Raw genomic sequence first — 16,118 nt, forward strand, 5'->3', positions numbered from 1 at the left:
TGATTTATCTGTCTGACTCTCATCTCTCCCAGAGCGCCCCGGTATGGCTACATCCATGGGTGTCCAGAATAAACACACATTAATTGGCCAATTAATTACAGGGACGAATAAAGGGGGCAAGACTTTGAGAGGGCCACTTTGATCGCACATTGTTCATTAGCTTTAATAGTCACCGCGTGTATATATTGTGTGTGTGTGTGTGTGTGTGTGTGTGTAAGCTGATTTGTGTATTTATACATGTAAAAGCTGATGTTCAACGGGGTAATGTAGGTCAATACATCCTCTGAGCATTAGATAGGCTTGCTATAGTTGGCCAGGGCACGGCCCTCATTCATACATCTACAACCTCGCCACTTTCTCAGGAGACAGAGTTATACCACACAACAGGGACACTGCAAGCAATATACGTGTCCTTGCTGCTCGAGTGTCAGAATTCATCAGGGCCTGGCATCCTCTTGGCCTGTGTCTTATACCTTGCCAACATTTTCAAATGTTGTGTCAATGTCTGCCAGGTCATAGCAACACTAATGGAGTGTCGTGTGTCAGGAAGGGTCTGCTGAAACGAATTCTCACGACTCATTGAGGTATGTCAGTGGACAAGAGGTGACTGGCCCCTGTGACTGTTCTAGGTACTGCGGCCAACACCATGGCTTCAGTCATCCAAACAATGGGATTTCTTTGGCTCCAAACAGTCTAGTAATATACAAAGACACTCTCCTGGCATTTTAGGTCTGTTTAAGGAGGAGACAGCGTTTGAGAAATGCTTTGAATGTAAATACCTTTAAAAGGGCATTTTGGATCCATGATGCTTGGATTGAAGCATGCCCCGAGTAAGCTCTGTCACTGTCTGCTGTTTCCTCGGCCAAGGGGGAGAGAGGAGAGCTCAGAGTGCAGGGGGGCTGGACAGGCAGGAGATGTAGCCCTGAACACTGCAGAACACAGAGGCGTGGTAGTGGGAGGCTGCATCAACTGCTACAGTCTGCCATCCATATTTTGATTCTTCACACTCTCATTCTGCCCGCAACCAATTTAGATACATTCATCTGTGTCCACTTAAATGGCATGCCAGGGAGCAGCGCATTTACAGTGGCCTGATATTGTACAGATGGTTGTGTGTGGGACCTTAGTGTAATCTGTTATGTGTGGTGAGTGATATGAAGCACAAGACTCGCCCAGGGCTACTAACAGTACCCAGAGTAAGCACCCTGTGGATCTTTGCACAGTGTATTCTCTCTCTGACCTCAAATATTTGGTTTGTAAAATGAACCAGGCTTTATTCAAAGTAGATTTTCAGCCTCTCCTATTCACTTGTTGGATAATGCATTAATGAAACACTCAGTATCTGTAAACATAGGATGGGAGCAATCTGCTCCGGATGAATAATACAGCCAAAAGTCCAGATGAGACTGTGAAATTTCTGAGAGCCAAGACTAATAACAGCATCCATTAGGAGATGAGAACATTCAAGAGGCTATGCCGGCCTAGTGAGGAGCCAATGCAATAGGCACCCAGCTCGCATGGAAACACTGCACAGACACAGCTGATAGGTGGGGATTGAGCTCATAGTATAATATAGATTTATCATTTTCACCACATAAAAATGCAAATTCAGATAATATCGTCAGCCCTCTTTCCTCTCCTTAGGAGTTGTTAAAATCAATGAGCTCTTAAAACTCATCCGTGAAGACGTGGTAGAGACGTGGCTGTTGTAAAGAGCTGTTGTGAGGCTCCCTCGGGATTGCCTTGGCTTAGTTTTCCACAGACATCCACTGTCTGCATTTCCTGTGTTTGCCTTTGGCTGTGTTTGCATACTGTGTGGCAGTGAGGAGTTTGGTGTTTGCTGAAGTAGCTCTATAATGGGTTTTTTACCCAATTATGTGCTGCGTTCTATGACTGGGTACCCTTGTAACACCACCTGTGTCCCCTTGTATTGTGTGGCACTTGAAAAGAGCCATAAAATGAAAATATTTTCAAAATTATTGTCCCCCTCTTTCGCTCTCATACAGCTTCTTGCTCTGGTCTATTTCCTTCTTCTCTCATCGTTGTAAGCCCTCTTCATAAAAAATCTCCTTTATGGTATTCAGTGCCTAATTGCCAGACTGCCTAATTAGGAATGTTACCCAACACACATCATACATTCATGCATTGAGGACATCTATCCTCTCTCATAGAGAGTGTACAGTCTCCTCATTGGCTCTGTCCCCTACCGTGTACAACATTTGTGATGAAGCTAGTTTGCCATCTAGTGGCACAAGTACAAATCACCATTTAGTCACATGGGCTCTACGATTGAGTCTCTGTGAGGAAAGCCTTCATGGAAAGCTTTAGCCAAGAGACTATAGGTGCAATCTTGGCCAGCTGAGCTGTGTCTTAAGTCGGCTGCAGTGTCAGCCATCTCTTTATACGTCCCTGAATATTTAGATGGCTGCAAGTTAAAGAGAGCATTGTGTGCCAGTCAGAATGGTGAAAAATGCTAAGCTGCATTTGAGCCCCTGCCAGGCAGCTGTCGGCTTTGCCGTTCTCTTCCTGCCCCGGCCGCTCCTCTTAACCCTCAGTAAACAACTGGAACAAATCCTATTTTATTGAGGCTTTTACCAAGTGCAAGGGATCTCTGCAAGCTTCAGTGCCCAGGCTTTTTTTTTTTTTAGCTTGTGCAGTGTCCTAAGATGGCATCCAGCGAGGACAGTCACAAGTAGGGAATTTGCACTGTCTGTCTCTAATTGGATCCTTAATCAGAAGCAGGTGAGACAGCGGTCTTGGAAGTGTGTTTTTTGACATTTCAAGCAGGCCTTATAATCAATATTTACCTCAGAAGCGTTAATGGCTGATGTGACAGTGAAAAGGGCTTTGGTGAGAATTCTGTCAACTGCAGCATATCAAGCCTCACAGTTGGTGTGAATTCACTGAATATTTGTCCGGTTCTCCAACTGATACTTAGCTTGATATTTTGAAGCTAACGCCCAGAAGCAGCTGTAGTGTATGTGTGAGAAAATATTACAGTATGCATGTAGAAAAAGCTGAGTATGTGCCTAGATAGTTAGATAGTTATTCTCTTATAAAATAGAGAAATAGACACATCATTAACCTCATCGTCAAGTTAACTGTAGATTTTCACAAACTTTTCGTTTGGAGAAAAAAAAACTACTTTCCCTTTTAAGAAACTGTGACGCTGGACTGTATGTAATGTTTATATTCATTTGCAACATATTACTTAATAATTAGACACATACTGTAGTTGAGATGAACATGTGAAAGGTTTAAGAAGAATCTTGGTATTTTAGATATCCTTGTGCATACTTAATGCCGGGTTGTTTTTGATTTTTTTTTTATGGTTCATTGTGCAAATGTTTAAATGAATAATCAGAAAATATTTGCAAAGGGGAGATGATGACATTTCAGAATTAATTACAGAATAAATTAGCTTTTGCTGGCAGTGTGAGTAATTGTCTGTATCTTGTCTGAATCTGGATACAATACGTGTTCCTAAGAGACTCTAGGTTTGACCGATGGAATGAGGGAATGTACATCTGGTTGTAATGTTTCCGTCTTTTTTTTTCATCATTCACAGGCCGGGGGCAGACAAGCATTTTCACTTGGGAATAAATATTGTGACAGTGTTGTGGCAAACTTTCTCTTTCTTGTGTGTGTGCATGCATCGTGTGCACATTTGTCTGTCTGTGTTTTTGTCTTTTTTGAGTGTAACAACTTTACACAAGTTCACACTTTTGGATGTCCGTGTCCATTTTTTGGATGGTCCAAATAATCCTTTGAACACTGGTGTGGAAGGGTGATGTTTTTGTCTTTGTCCCATCGCTGTACTGCTAAAGGGCCCCTTGTGACAGAGATAACAGAAAACTTCATACCATCTACTCTTTGTTCTGTGACTTGTTAAAAGACATGAGGATATTATGAGGGTGTATCATCTTCACTGTTTTGTACTAATTTGCTTTCCCAGCAAATACAGCTGCTCATAAGCTACATAGTCACTTTCAGTTAAACGCAGTACAGCAGTTCAGTTAGACAAAAGGCTTAGGTGGCCTGAGCACATGTCCCCAGAGGGGGACAGGACTCAGCTCAGGCAGAAAGAGTGGGAGTGGCATGTGAGTTTTTTCAGGCTAGAAAAGGTCATCTCTCCCATGAGCCACAGAACGTTGTCGCAGAACAACTTGGCTTTGGTAATGTCAGGTAGTTTCCCCTTCAGGACATACAACTTCTGTGTCACATTTGAAACAGGCAGAAGAAAAGCAGTATACCAAAGATTTCTGTTCAAGGTGTCTTGCGTGTAACATTTGGTTAAAAGTGAATTAGATGAATAAGTGATTACAATATGTACAATATGTGACTTAGAGGGAAAAGCCGTTTTCTCCTAAACTTCAAGGTCTAAACCCCCACTAAAATTGTCATACTGTGGCTCCTGCAACACAACTAATTGGAAGTAAAAGAACAGAATTGATTTATAATTTAGTAGAGGATGAATGGAAATAAGAAAAAGGCATAGTCACTTTTAGAAGTTATCTTTTTTTTCACATAGAAAGACAAATTAGCAAAAATCCAAAATCCAAAATATATTGTGTTTGAAATAAGATTAAACCTGGAATGTTAACATTAGTTCAAATTGATTTACCCGCTGATAGCTGTCCCTGCATATAAAAGAAATATTATCCCTCTGTGCTGTGTGTCAGGTTGGAGTTTGGTCCTCTGTGGTGATCATTTCAGAAGGCTACCTGCAGCTTATCTACTGACCTCTCTTGACAGGGGCATTTGTCAGGTGGATTATGTGGCTTTTTGATGGTATATCTGATTTATTGCTAAACATGCGGCACATTTTGCCCTCTCCATTTTACGCCACTGTGTTATCCCAGTATGGGTAGTCAGACAGGCATATGAAAACATGTTGACATTTGGGATAAGGATTATGGAGTCATCATAAATGAGTGCCTTTGCTGTGTGTCACTGTCACTGTTGACTTTGCTCTCAGATTGGGGCTTGTGTTGCAGGACTGAGCCTGGCCCCATGTCTGTGCTTTCCTTTTACACTTTACAACTCATAGCAGAGCTGAAGCCAGTCGAGGCTGGGATCCATGTGGATTAAGTCGGGAGTTGAAAATACGCTGTCAATCTACTGAGGCCTCCTTCTTACCTCAGCTCTAACATGTACTCACTCTTGCTTTACTAGCACCATTATTGAATTAGTAGTTAATGTGGAGTGCTTTTCACACTTCTGTTATATGGTTTGAAGGTTTTTAGAGTGGAACAGATAAGTAGTGCTGGTGAATATGTGTTTGGTCTTGCCAGCCCATCTTTCATTTACTCAAGAAGCCGGTTCATCTTTAACTCTGACTCTCTCTTTTCCTCTCCTCCACAATCCTTTCATCTTTCACCACCTCCTTCCCTCCCTCTCATCCCTCATTTCCTTCCTTGCCTTCCTCTATCTCTCCCTCCCTCTAATCTTCTGCAATGACCTGAAGGAGGGCTTCACACTGCAGCGCTCAAATAATAATCAACCACTAGGATGTTGTCAAATTTATAGGACACTGAGCGTTGCATAGCAACAGAGATTGCCAGGGTGATCCAACAGGCACTGGAAGTTGGGTGAGGGAGAAACAGGACGAGTGACAGGAGACAGGAGAAGGAAGGAGAGATGACGAGCAAAGCAGGAGACAGTAGAGAGGGATGAGATGAGACGATGAGAGTAGAGTTATGATATTATACACAAAGGGAGAGATAAATGAGAGATTGAGAAACCGAAAAGGACATGAGAAACTTAAGGTTGGTTTAGCTGAAAGGAAAGATTCACAGACACTGCTGGCTGGTTTTGTAAGCTTGCCACTCTGTTCAGTACAAGTTACAGTTATTATCATGGTGACATATTTTACTATGGCATTAGGGCACACATACTGTAGGTGGTGTTAAGTTTAAAAATGACTTGATTATGGCAGAGTAGAATAGCCATTTTAATGATGATCCAAGTCCAGCTGTAGACGCTCTTTTGCTCTCCCTAAAATCCTTGTACACCAAGAAAAACATATTTTTGTTTTGTTGTCACACATTTCTCATGTTTTTCACATCCTATATTTCTTTCTTTTTTTCATTTTTGAAGTCAAAATCCTCAGCTTCAGTTTCCTGTTCATCCTTGTTGCCTAGAGACTGCTTTGGACTGCAGTTTACCTCTGACACTTGCTTGTGGTGTTGTGTCTGCCTCCTTCACCGGGAAAACAGTGAACAAAAAAAACAACAATAGGCAAAACTTCTGTGATCACGTGCACCCCCCACACAGTTGCTAGTAGCCAATGAGGACACGGAGGATTAAAAAAAACATGATGAACTCTTCACAAGAGGTATTATCTTCACTTCACAGCTTCTGCATGCTCAAATCAACGGACTACACTATTTCCTAACATAGCCACACTGACCAATACAGAGAGAGTTGTTTGGAGCTAATAGGCTTAATTAGCTTTGTATCAACTCATTTGGCAATGGCTTGAATGTAAAGGACGTTCAATAATATAAAATAGTTTAGATTTAAACAGTGTATATTATTCAGGAAAGCATGATTAACTGTTGTAAAAGCTGAATATATGATAGAATGGTTTTTCCCTGATAGTTCTACAATGAATGTAAATGTTGAGAGTGTTAACACTCTCCACTTATACAAATGGATATACAATTACTGGTACTAAAGTTTTTTAGCTTGTGGCCAGAAGCATTCCTTGTTCTCTGCAATGTCAACACACCAACAAACAGTTTAAAGCAACTGAAGAAAGAAATCTCTAACCTGACTAAACGTGATTATAAAATGACCTCAATTCCAGATGTCAGAGTATCCCTGTAGTCTCACTTTTACAAAAGTCTAGGACGTCCAAACATGACATTTAGAATTTATCAAATCATTGAAATGTCAGGATTTAACTTAAAACCCTGAGTTTCTACTCTGAAAACATTTCACACAGTTGTGCTAAAGGCTGAACTTGGGTGCTCATGGGCACTACGGCGGTTCTTGCATCTTGATTATCTCAGTGTTGCAGCGCCAGTACGTCCCTTCACAGGCAGTTATCTGGCTGTGTCACTGGCAGGTGTTTCAGTTTGGAGTGTCAAATAAGTGCAAACGGTGATGACAGCTGTGCCCTGGACTAATTATTTCTTGTCACTGTGCACAGATTTGTTGGGGATGGCGTGCTAACCAGTGTCAGTCAAACCACAAGGTCACCTGTTGTAGTCTTTTAAATGGATTGCTTTATAGTGGAAATGATTGTCTGAGCTGTTGGTGTTTATGAATATTAAATGAGTATTTTATCAAAGAAGAAAAAAAAACTGACATGGACTTCTAACATCGACACCCCCAACCAAGTTTATCTACACTGAGCTACACATAGCTATGCTGTGTGAATATTTTATATGTAATAAAGGCAGTCATTAAAAAATAAAATATGTTAGTATTTCCTATTGTGAGCACAATATATGACAGAATTGCATTTATTTAAACATTAGAACATCTTTCCCAAATGGGGGTTTCACATGTGGAAATAAAATCAGAAGCAAAATCACATCACATTATGAAGAACCAATGTACAACTTGTAGGTAACTGCAAGTAAGCTTCAGGCCTAAAATTGAAAATATGGGGTCGTCATTTAGTTTTTCAATCTTTATTCGTTGAAAACTGAGATCTAGCGTACCACTGTTTGTTTTGATGATAATATGCAAATACATGGACATAAAATTAGTATGCACTTTGGTGTTAAAAGAGGTTTAAGGGCAAATGTGGAGAAATATTTTTGAAAACTGCATAATTCATGACCTGCTTGGAATAATAGCATATGATATATACATCAGCTGAATTACTTATCTTTGTAATCTGCTTTTGTTGTCGAGTTCAGGGGAGAAAGGGCAGCAAAGGGGGACGATGATGGAACAAACAGTGTGAACTTTTTGCAAACGTAGCAATGATTCAATGATTCAGCGTCAACCTATTGTCAATGAAAGAGAAAAAAATAATACCACCATTCACCCTCACCAAAACACTGTCTTTGTTTGTGAGAAACCACTCATTCATGCTCACATTAAAGCAGATGTAGCCTCAAAGCTACATTAACACAGATGATCAAAAAGCACTGGCCAAGCAAGCCTTTGTTTATAACATCAAAAAAGCATGAACAGAGGAAAGTGTGCAATTCCCAAAAGGAGGCACACAGTGGTTCCACTGTGTCATCATTAAGGTTAATATTTACTGTACTATACCTTGGCTTCTCCTGTTTTCATTAGTCCTTAATCCCTGAAATGCAGTACAAACAGAGAAACACACACAGCACGTGAAGCATGAGTGCACATGTAAATAGATGATTAAAAGCCGTCGCTCTCAGTGAAGTTCCTTCCTTAATTCGACCCAGTTAATCAAAGTCTGCATAGAGTGTCAGAAGGAAAGATTCGTGTGCGTTGCTTTGTAGTTCTTTCAGCAGCCAGTGATCCTTCCTTCTCAACAGATCTACACCACCACTAACTTGGTGGAGGAGAGAATTGGTTTTTTTGTGTCACCCACCATACTGACACAGAGAGAGATACACTGTTTCAATATAGCAATTGTGTCAGATGATGAAACTCCTATTAGAAAGAGGTAATCATGTGTAGCTGTAAAACAGATATCTGCATTGTCTCATACTTCTGCCGTTGATTACACTGCTGCACAGTGAATTGATATTGGCCAGAGTATTACCATCTTCTAATTGAGTTGATTTTACATCTGTCTTGTGTGTGTGTGTGTGTGTGTGTGTGTGTGTGTGTGTGTGTGTGTGTGTGTGTGTGTGTGTGTGTGTGTGTGTGTGTGTGTGTGTGTGTGTGTGTGAAAGCCAGCTAATTCCAGGCACTCTTTATAACACAGAGTCAGTGATTCTCTGCCAGTTTATAGGATAGCTGTAAGGATATCCACAGAGCTTTATCCTCTTTTCTCACAAGGACATAAACCCTCTTGATGTAAATTATACCAACTTTGGTTTGGTTTGGATAGCATTACATCTCATTAAGATGTCAGCTTTTCAAGATTTGCAGACTTTCAAGCATGAAGGCCTTTTGCAATTCACAAAATGTCAAAAAAAATAAATAAAAAAAATTAGCCTTAAAGCAAGCAAAAATGGTTAAAAAACGGTTGAATCCTTCTGACCTCGTTTTGCAATGCTGGACAGCACTAGCTGGCTTGGCCTGTTTGCTGCTGTATCTGCTCCTTGGGTTGATTGATGCACCGAGGGACTCACACAGCTGGAAAGGAGGCAGTAAACCAGAGGAGGGAACAAAGACTACGGGGCCACACAGGGTGCAGCAATTAAGCTGTTTTCTTGTTGTTAATTAAAAGCAAATTAGAGACTGCGACAGGAGTTGCTGTCGAGCCTTAATTGCTGGCAGCACGTATGCCCAGCCACACCTGTTGTAGCATCTTCACTCACTCATCTTTTTTTTTTTTTTTCTTTCTTCTTGTGTCTTTCTTAGGGACGGAGAGGAAAGACTGGGGAGCCTGGACTCAGAGGCCTGCCTGTAAGTGATATACAGTAACACACACACACACACACACACACACACACACACACACACACACAAAGGAAGGAATAATTACCTGCTATACATGTCTGGAGTGATTTCATTGACCAAATGACGAACCCCGAAAGCTTAGCTCTGACAGTACGATACAGTAGCACTTTGAACAGTATTTATTTAAAGGTCCCATGACATGGTGCTCTTTGGATCCTTTTATATAGACCTTAGTGGCCCCCTAATACTGTATCTGAAGTCTCTTTCCCGAAATTCAGCTTTGGTGCAGAATTACAGCCACTAGAGCCAGTCCCACAATGAGCTTTCCTTATGATGTGCCATTTTTGTGTCTCTAGCTATTGAGGAGGAGAGAGGGTGGGGCAAGGTGGAGGGTGGGGGTGTGGCCTTGACCAACTGCCACTTTTCTCGTTTGAAAGCCATGATGTCTCTCTCTCATGGGTTGGCCAAATTCTCTGGGCGGGCAAAGCCGAGAAAGGGGAGGTAACCTCGCTTGTTATGACCTCATAAGGAGCAAGATTCCAGAACAGCTCATCTGAGCTTTCATTTCAAGGCAGAGCAGGATATCCAGGGCTCGGTTTACACCTATCACCATTTTAAGCCAATTGGGGACCAAAGGCAGGCTGGGGGAACGCATATTAATGTTAAACCTCATAAAGTGAAATTTTCATGCCATGGGACCTTTAATGTTTATTTGTATAGGGACAAGTATGTGGCATAAACAAAAGCCACACAGCACAGCATTTATAGCCTAGGCCAATTTGCAATGCCCATCCCTAATATGTTATTTTCTAGTTTTTCTACCATTCAAAATCAATATCAATTTAACTTTATTTGACCAAGAATGTCTTTTTTAAGTTGAGACCTGGCTACAATTGGACACATTACAAAAGTTTCAAAGTCATCATAATTATAAAAGCATATTAAAGCAAACAGTCAATCAGCACAACAGACATGCAATACAAAGTCCATCTTAAATAGAGCAATTACACTCTTCATGGTGAAACATCTCTGCAGACTGCATTAATTCCGTGCTTAGGCTGTATTGATCTGTTCAAAATCATCTCCCATACCACCATACTGCTGCAAGCGGGCTATATTATTAGCAGAAAACCACAAGCAGTATATTAAGGTAGCTCTTGAGAATGCTTGTATTGATGAGCAGGACAAGTCTGCCTATAAGGCCCATTGACTCCTTGAATTATGGTGTTTTCCTCAGGCGTCCAAACCAATCCCAGACACTGTTTGTGTGTTTGTGTAGTGACCCACACAGTAAAGGGCACAAACACCACGATGTGTGTCTGTCAGACTCTTAACTGCTCTGATGTCAGGACAAACAGGAGTGTTTAAGCATCATGTATCTTTGGGTGTCCAATTATTTTCATGCACTATCGCCTTGATTACTCATTCAATCAGGACATAGGGTTTGTCTTACTTTATTTCACCCAGAAATCCAAAAAGATTCTGTTCTGCTTCTATCACCGTTATGCTCAATAGGTTCAATTATCTTAGAATAATTGAGCCACTCACTGTTAAACCTCTCCCGCATGACTCAATGTATCCACTGCCTCCTTAATAACTCATAAAATTGTAGGATACAAAGTCGTAGGACAAAAGAAAGACAGAATGGAGAAGGTGTGACATTTCTAAATGGCAATGTCCTGATGATACCCTTAGCATGTGCCAGCTTTGCCTCCATCCCCTGGTATTGGCATTTATGAGTCACCTGTTTTGCTGAGGTAGATCTCAGGGGCAAATCATCTATTCAAAACACACACCAGGGCATCTCTCTCTCTTGTCCGTTGGCAGCACGACAGTGGGAGGGGGCAGCGGTTATTTTTCAAAGTCAAATTAGCATTGCACGACAACAGGAGAGTTTGTGAAAGGCATGAAACAAAGGCCACAATCAAAGATAATCTATAGACTGCTGGGCACCAGCCACATCTTTTATGAGTGCTAACAGTAGTGCAAAGGTTAGAAAATATAATACAACAGGCCTTCGCTGTAAATCTGAATATGTTTTTAAGTAAACCTGCCAGTTTAAACAAAGGCTAGGAAAGGCTTAGGATGGTTAAAGTGATTAAAAAGTGGTACTGTTCATGAGTGTTCATTTAAACATCTTTTTGTGACATGAAATCCTTTTATCCTTTATTTGTGTGAAAAAGATTGTCCCATTGCTTGTAATTGCAGGGTCCCCCAGGAACCCCGGAAGGAACAAGTGTCAAGGTATCACTCAAAACATTGTTCATATCAAAACAAAGTACTGACATGTGGCATTTAAAGTAGATTTGAGCTGTCTCCCAGTTTTATAAACCGTTACTTACCTGCAATCCCAGCAAGGATAAATTGTCAAGATGACTGAGCAGCGTTCATCATAGCAGTCCTCCAAATAGGCGAGGAGTTTAATCATCTGCACTGTGTTGTCTGAATAAAGACTCACCGTGCCGTAGAAGCCAGCCAAGACAAGTCAGACGTATGTGTGACCAGACCTCATTGTCACTGACTGACATTTTTTGTGTTTGCAGTCAGGAACGGATGTCCCTCGTCGGAAATGGCACCTTTCAGTCAATTGTAGCCTATCTACTGTGCAAGTTAAATAGCTGTTCCCACCCTGCGCCTCCTGCAGCGCAGCACAGAGCGACTCAGTGCTTGCACTCCAAACAGACAGATGGCCATTACATACAGTGCTTTTGCAAAAAAGGGTCTGCAATCATTTTCATGAAGCCCAGGGGTGCTGTAGCTCACCAGAGGCACATGAGATATGTGGTGTAAAAAACTCACAAACATGGACCTCTACCTAGCCTCCTACTCTTTTTGTTGCTACCCGCTTCCTTCACAAGCCCAACCCCCCTTCAGCCCCCACCCACCAGGCCTCCAGTGGCCCACTTGTGATCATGCTGAGAGTGAAAGCTATTGTGTAGTGGACAACCTCCTGACCGCAGCTGTTCATTTGATGTATAGGTGCGTCGTTTACTGGTGTGTCAGCTCAGGCCACAGAATTCCTCCTGCTCCCTCTGCCTAGAGGAAGGAGACGTGTCAGCCAACCTTGAAAAACAAAGTTGTCTGTATGAGGACACACTTATTATACCTCAAAACAAATGGGATTACAGTAGAGTATACTTAGGTGAAGGCACAATGGATAGTGGTTTCATTTGGATGAAAAATACCATAGTAATACCATGCCCTTGTAAATCAAGCTTAAGAACAAAATGACAAACAGGTTACCTTGATCAGGTTTTCATGAGTTTTCTGTAATTGGCTACTGAGTTGCAGCTTTATTATGTCACTTGAATCGGTCTCGTATCATAAAATAAAGCCGTAAAACTCAAACCTTGACATGGCATAAAGGAAAATGGCTCTGAGATTGTGGGTTTTGCATCATATTTGCTATTGCTACTTCACTTTCATACTGTAGGTCTTTTGTTAAATTAATGACGATGAGTTTGAACACAGAAAAGGAAAAGACACATAAAGCTAATTGTGTGTAACATTTGTTGCTGTAACACACAACTTTCAATTGATTTCAGAATGATGAAAGGTAGAGTAACACCTGCAGGAGAACAAAGCTACTCATTTGAGATTAGATTAAAGGTGGCATTATGATTAAATAATATGATTAACCGTTTTTTCTAAGAATGTCAACTCATGCTGATGTTATGTAGAAATACACCACAAAGAATGCTTACATTAATTGTGCATACCAGCCTTAATCAGTCATGCCCTCACATTATGGAACGATCTTCCCTTTGTCTTTATAAATTCATGCTTACTGTGGATGACAAGAAAACTCTCTTGTCCAAGAGAATCACTTTACATTTCAATCTGTTAAAATGAAATACATAGCTGTGCATTTAAAGGAATTTCCCCAATCCAGCATGATAAGCGGGAGAAGCTAAACCAGCACACCTCAGAGAGCAATGGAAAGTAAGTTTCCAGTAGCAGTAATAATTGAGCAGCATCAGAGATTCTTAGTGGCCGTCCTTGTGCATTTTTTAGCTTGGACAAAACAGATGCAAGTTAGACTAAACTGCAGCCCGTGTAACATCTGGTGTGAGCCGAGCCTCCTCTCACTCACTCAGCAGAGTGTGAATGTTTTAAAGTAAGAAAACAAAAGGTCTGTGCCGTGCATGATGTGCACATTCACATGAATCACATCTCCATAACTGTGTCTCCCACTGACAGTCTCAAACGGGCTCTGACAGAACACTGCAGATATTGATGGAGAGGCAGAGAGGGATGCAGACTGGCTTAATTACAGTTTGATGACTCGAGGTGACTTAAAGTCAGCATATCACCCACAGGCTTCTGCAGTCGTACCAGGTCCCCGTCCTAAACACGCTGGGCTTTGTCATTGTGTAAATACAGTTATAATCAGGATAAATACTGGCCGTGCTGCAGTTAATCTCATTTGAAAGGTTTATTAACTTGTTACATACCCCTCTGCCAATACATTGACTTTGAATGATGTTCCTTGGAGATCTAACAATGATAGCGATAATATTTTGCCATGAGTCCAAGCCAGAATACAGTGCACAACATTTTTACAGCAAGTGACATCACAGGCTAATACTAACTTTCCACCCGATGGGATTTACATTGAGTCATTACTCAGTGAGAGACCATTTTCTGTGTACAATACAGCATGTGTTTTACAGTTACTGTAAGACAGATACTGTATTGTGAGCTACCTTTGTTAGGAAACGGTCCTCTGACTGATAGCACGCCAACAGTGATATAGTTGATAAGATTATTGTAAGATTATATTGGTCATGAGTTCCCAATGTGGTTGATAAAGCTGAACAGAATTCAATTAGTACTCAAAGTCAATTTTACCACCAGTCTGTCCTCCCCACCTAAAATATTAATAGAACAATCCATCTGTTCATACATCGCAGCAGTGTGCTGACTTAATAACAGCTCATAATTTGGACGAGGAAACAGTGACTATATCTCATTAAATGAATGGCATCACTGCGGCTGCTGTTAGTGAGTGGAAGGAATGGGGGAGGGGCTGAAACGGAATGGCAATTATTGTTGGTTAGAGTCCAGCCGTCGCTCAGGAGGAGTGTGCAAATATGCGGCAACCTTTCTCAGATGTCTTCTCAGATTGCTAAACAGATGCTCATTGCTCCATAATGTCTCAGCACAGAGTATCTGAAGCGTTCCCTACAAATCTACACACATGTCATACAAAAGAACAATAATTGTTGATGAACAATCTTTTTTTTTTTTTGCTCTCTGTTATTATGTTTCGACAAAAAACAAAAATATCACAACAGATTAACTTTATGAAGTGTCTTCGGAGATGTGAAACGATGTATTTGTGCGTCTCCAGATGCATTTAGTGAATTCTTAGCCATATATCTGCTATGTAGCTAAAATAGCATATAATAATGCATATACTGTAGTATGATGAGGCTGCTGAGTTCTCTTGAGGCTGCTGAGTTCTCTTGCATTTATGTATGTAAACATTTTCTATCACAAATATTTTTGATTATTCATTCCCTGTACAGTATGTCTTGACCAATGTGCAAGTACATTTGTTTTACAGTTATGTTTACTAAGAGTACTCTCCACATAACTGACAGGAAGAAATCCTATTAAAAAATACTCTGAGGACAGCTCACCAGCAGTCATAAAGTGCCATCTATTGGCAGACAGGGGAATGATTTTAAAATGGAAATGTGCTGCATTGCAACAGGGGCTCGAGTTTATCATTATCCTGCTAGCCATTCAACTCCATACATAGTATCACAAAGTCACGTAGTGCTTCTTTTTTTCCTACCATGATTACAAACGTGTTGTTTGTTTTATTCTGAAATGACACAATACTGTATGTTTTTCTATTTAGTTTACTTATTTATAATGTCTGCCCTTGCTAAGTTTCATTCTCTGAGCTTTCTGTCTTTTTGCCCTGCCTTTGCTGTCAGTCACTGTCAATGATCTGCTCTGTTCACATACAGGTGGAGAGGGGTGAGCCTGCAGTCCCAGGGGGAAAAGGGGAGAAAGGAGAGAGAGGAGACCCTGTACGTATTTTCCTGCAGTGACATTTACAATGCCGTCATGTTACAGAGTCATTAACTAAGGCTTCCTCCAACAGGGTCAGCCAGGTGCTGAAGGGGCCAGTGGGATGAAAGGACAAAAAGTAAGTCACATCAATGTCAAGTGTCATACATGATGATTCCCTCTGTTTGTGCTCCCTGGGATTCAGCCTGTGTGTGTGTGTGTGTGTGTGTGTGTGTGTGTGTGTGTGTGTGTGTGTGTGTGTGTGTGTGTGTGTGTGTGTGTGTGTGTGTGTGTGTGTGTGTGTGTGTGTGTGTGTGTGAGAAAAAAGAAGCAGAGCTGAGAAAAGGAGAGACAGAGGTGGTGGAGGTGATGTGGTTCAAGCGATATAATTGGTATGATATACTAGAACTCAGAGGTTAAACCTTTGGAGTTAGTTATCTTCTTCAAGTCTGTTTATCTTCCAAGGTTCTTTGAAATCATTTAGCAGCAAATAATGAATCGGTAATTATTTCATGGTTTTTATAGATGCTATTGTTTATCCTTTGTTCCTGAATGCATGACATATATAATTTTCTTGCTGT

At 41.0% G+C, this 16,118-nt stretch overlaps 1 protein-coding gene across 4 annotated transcripts in view; it reads left to right on the top strand.

Moving 5' to 3' along the window:
• LOC120548537 (collagen alpha-1(XIX) chain-like) overlaps window positions 1-16,118 on the top strand; it is a 95,684-nt gene that overhangs the window by 43,359 nt on the left and 36,207 nt on the right. For all 4 annotated transcript variants that reach the window (XM_039784841.1, XM_039784842.1, XM_039784843.1 and 1 more), the window contains 4 exons: window positions 9,475-9,519; window positions 11,722-11,757; window positions 15,495-15,557; window positions 15,632-15,676. In XM_039784841.1, coding sequence (XP_039640775.1) covers window positions 9,475-9,519; window positions 11,722-11,757; window positions 15,495-15,557; window positions 15,632-15,676 — 189 coding nt within the window. The remainder of the gene's footprint in view (window positions 1-9,474; window positions 9,520-11,721; window positions 11,758-15,494; window positions 15,558-15,631; window positions 15,677-16,118) is intronic.

The sequence above is a fragment of the Perca fluviatilis genome, chromosome 19 (genome assembly GCF_010015445.1).
Source record: "Perca fluviatilis chromosome 19, GENO_Pfluv_1.0, whole genome shotgun sequence".
In the NCBI taxonomy this organism is placed as follows: domain Eukaryota; kingdom Metazoa; phylum Chordata; class Actinopteri; order Perciformes; family Percidae; genus Perca; species Perca fluviatilis.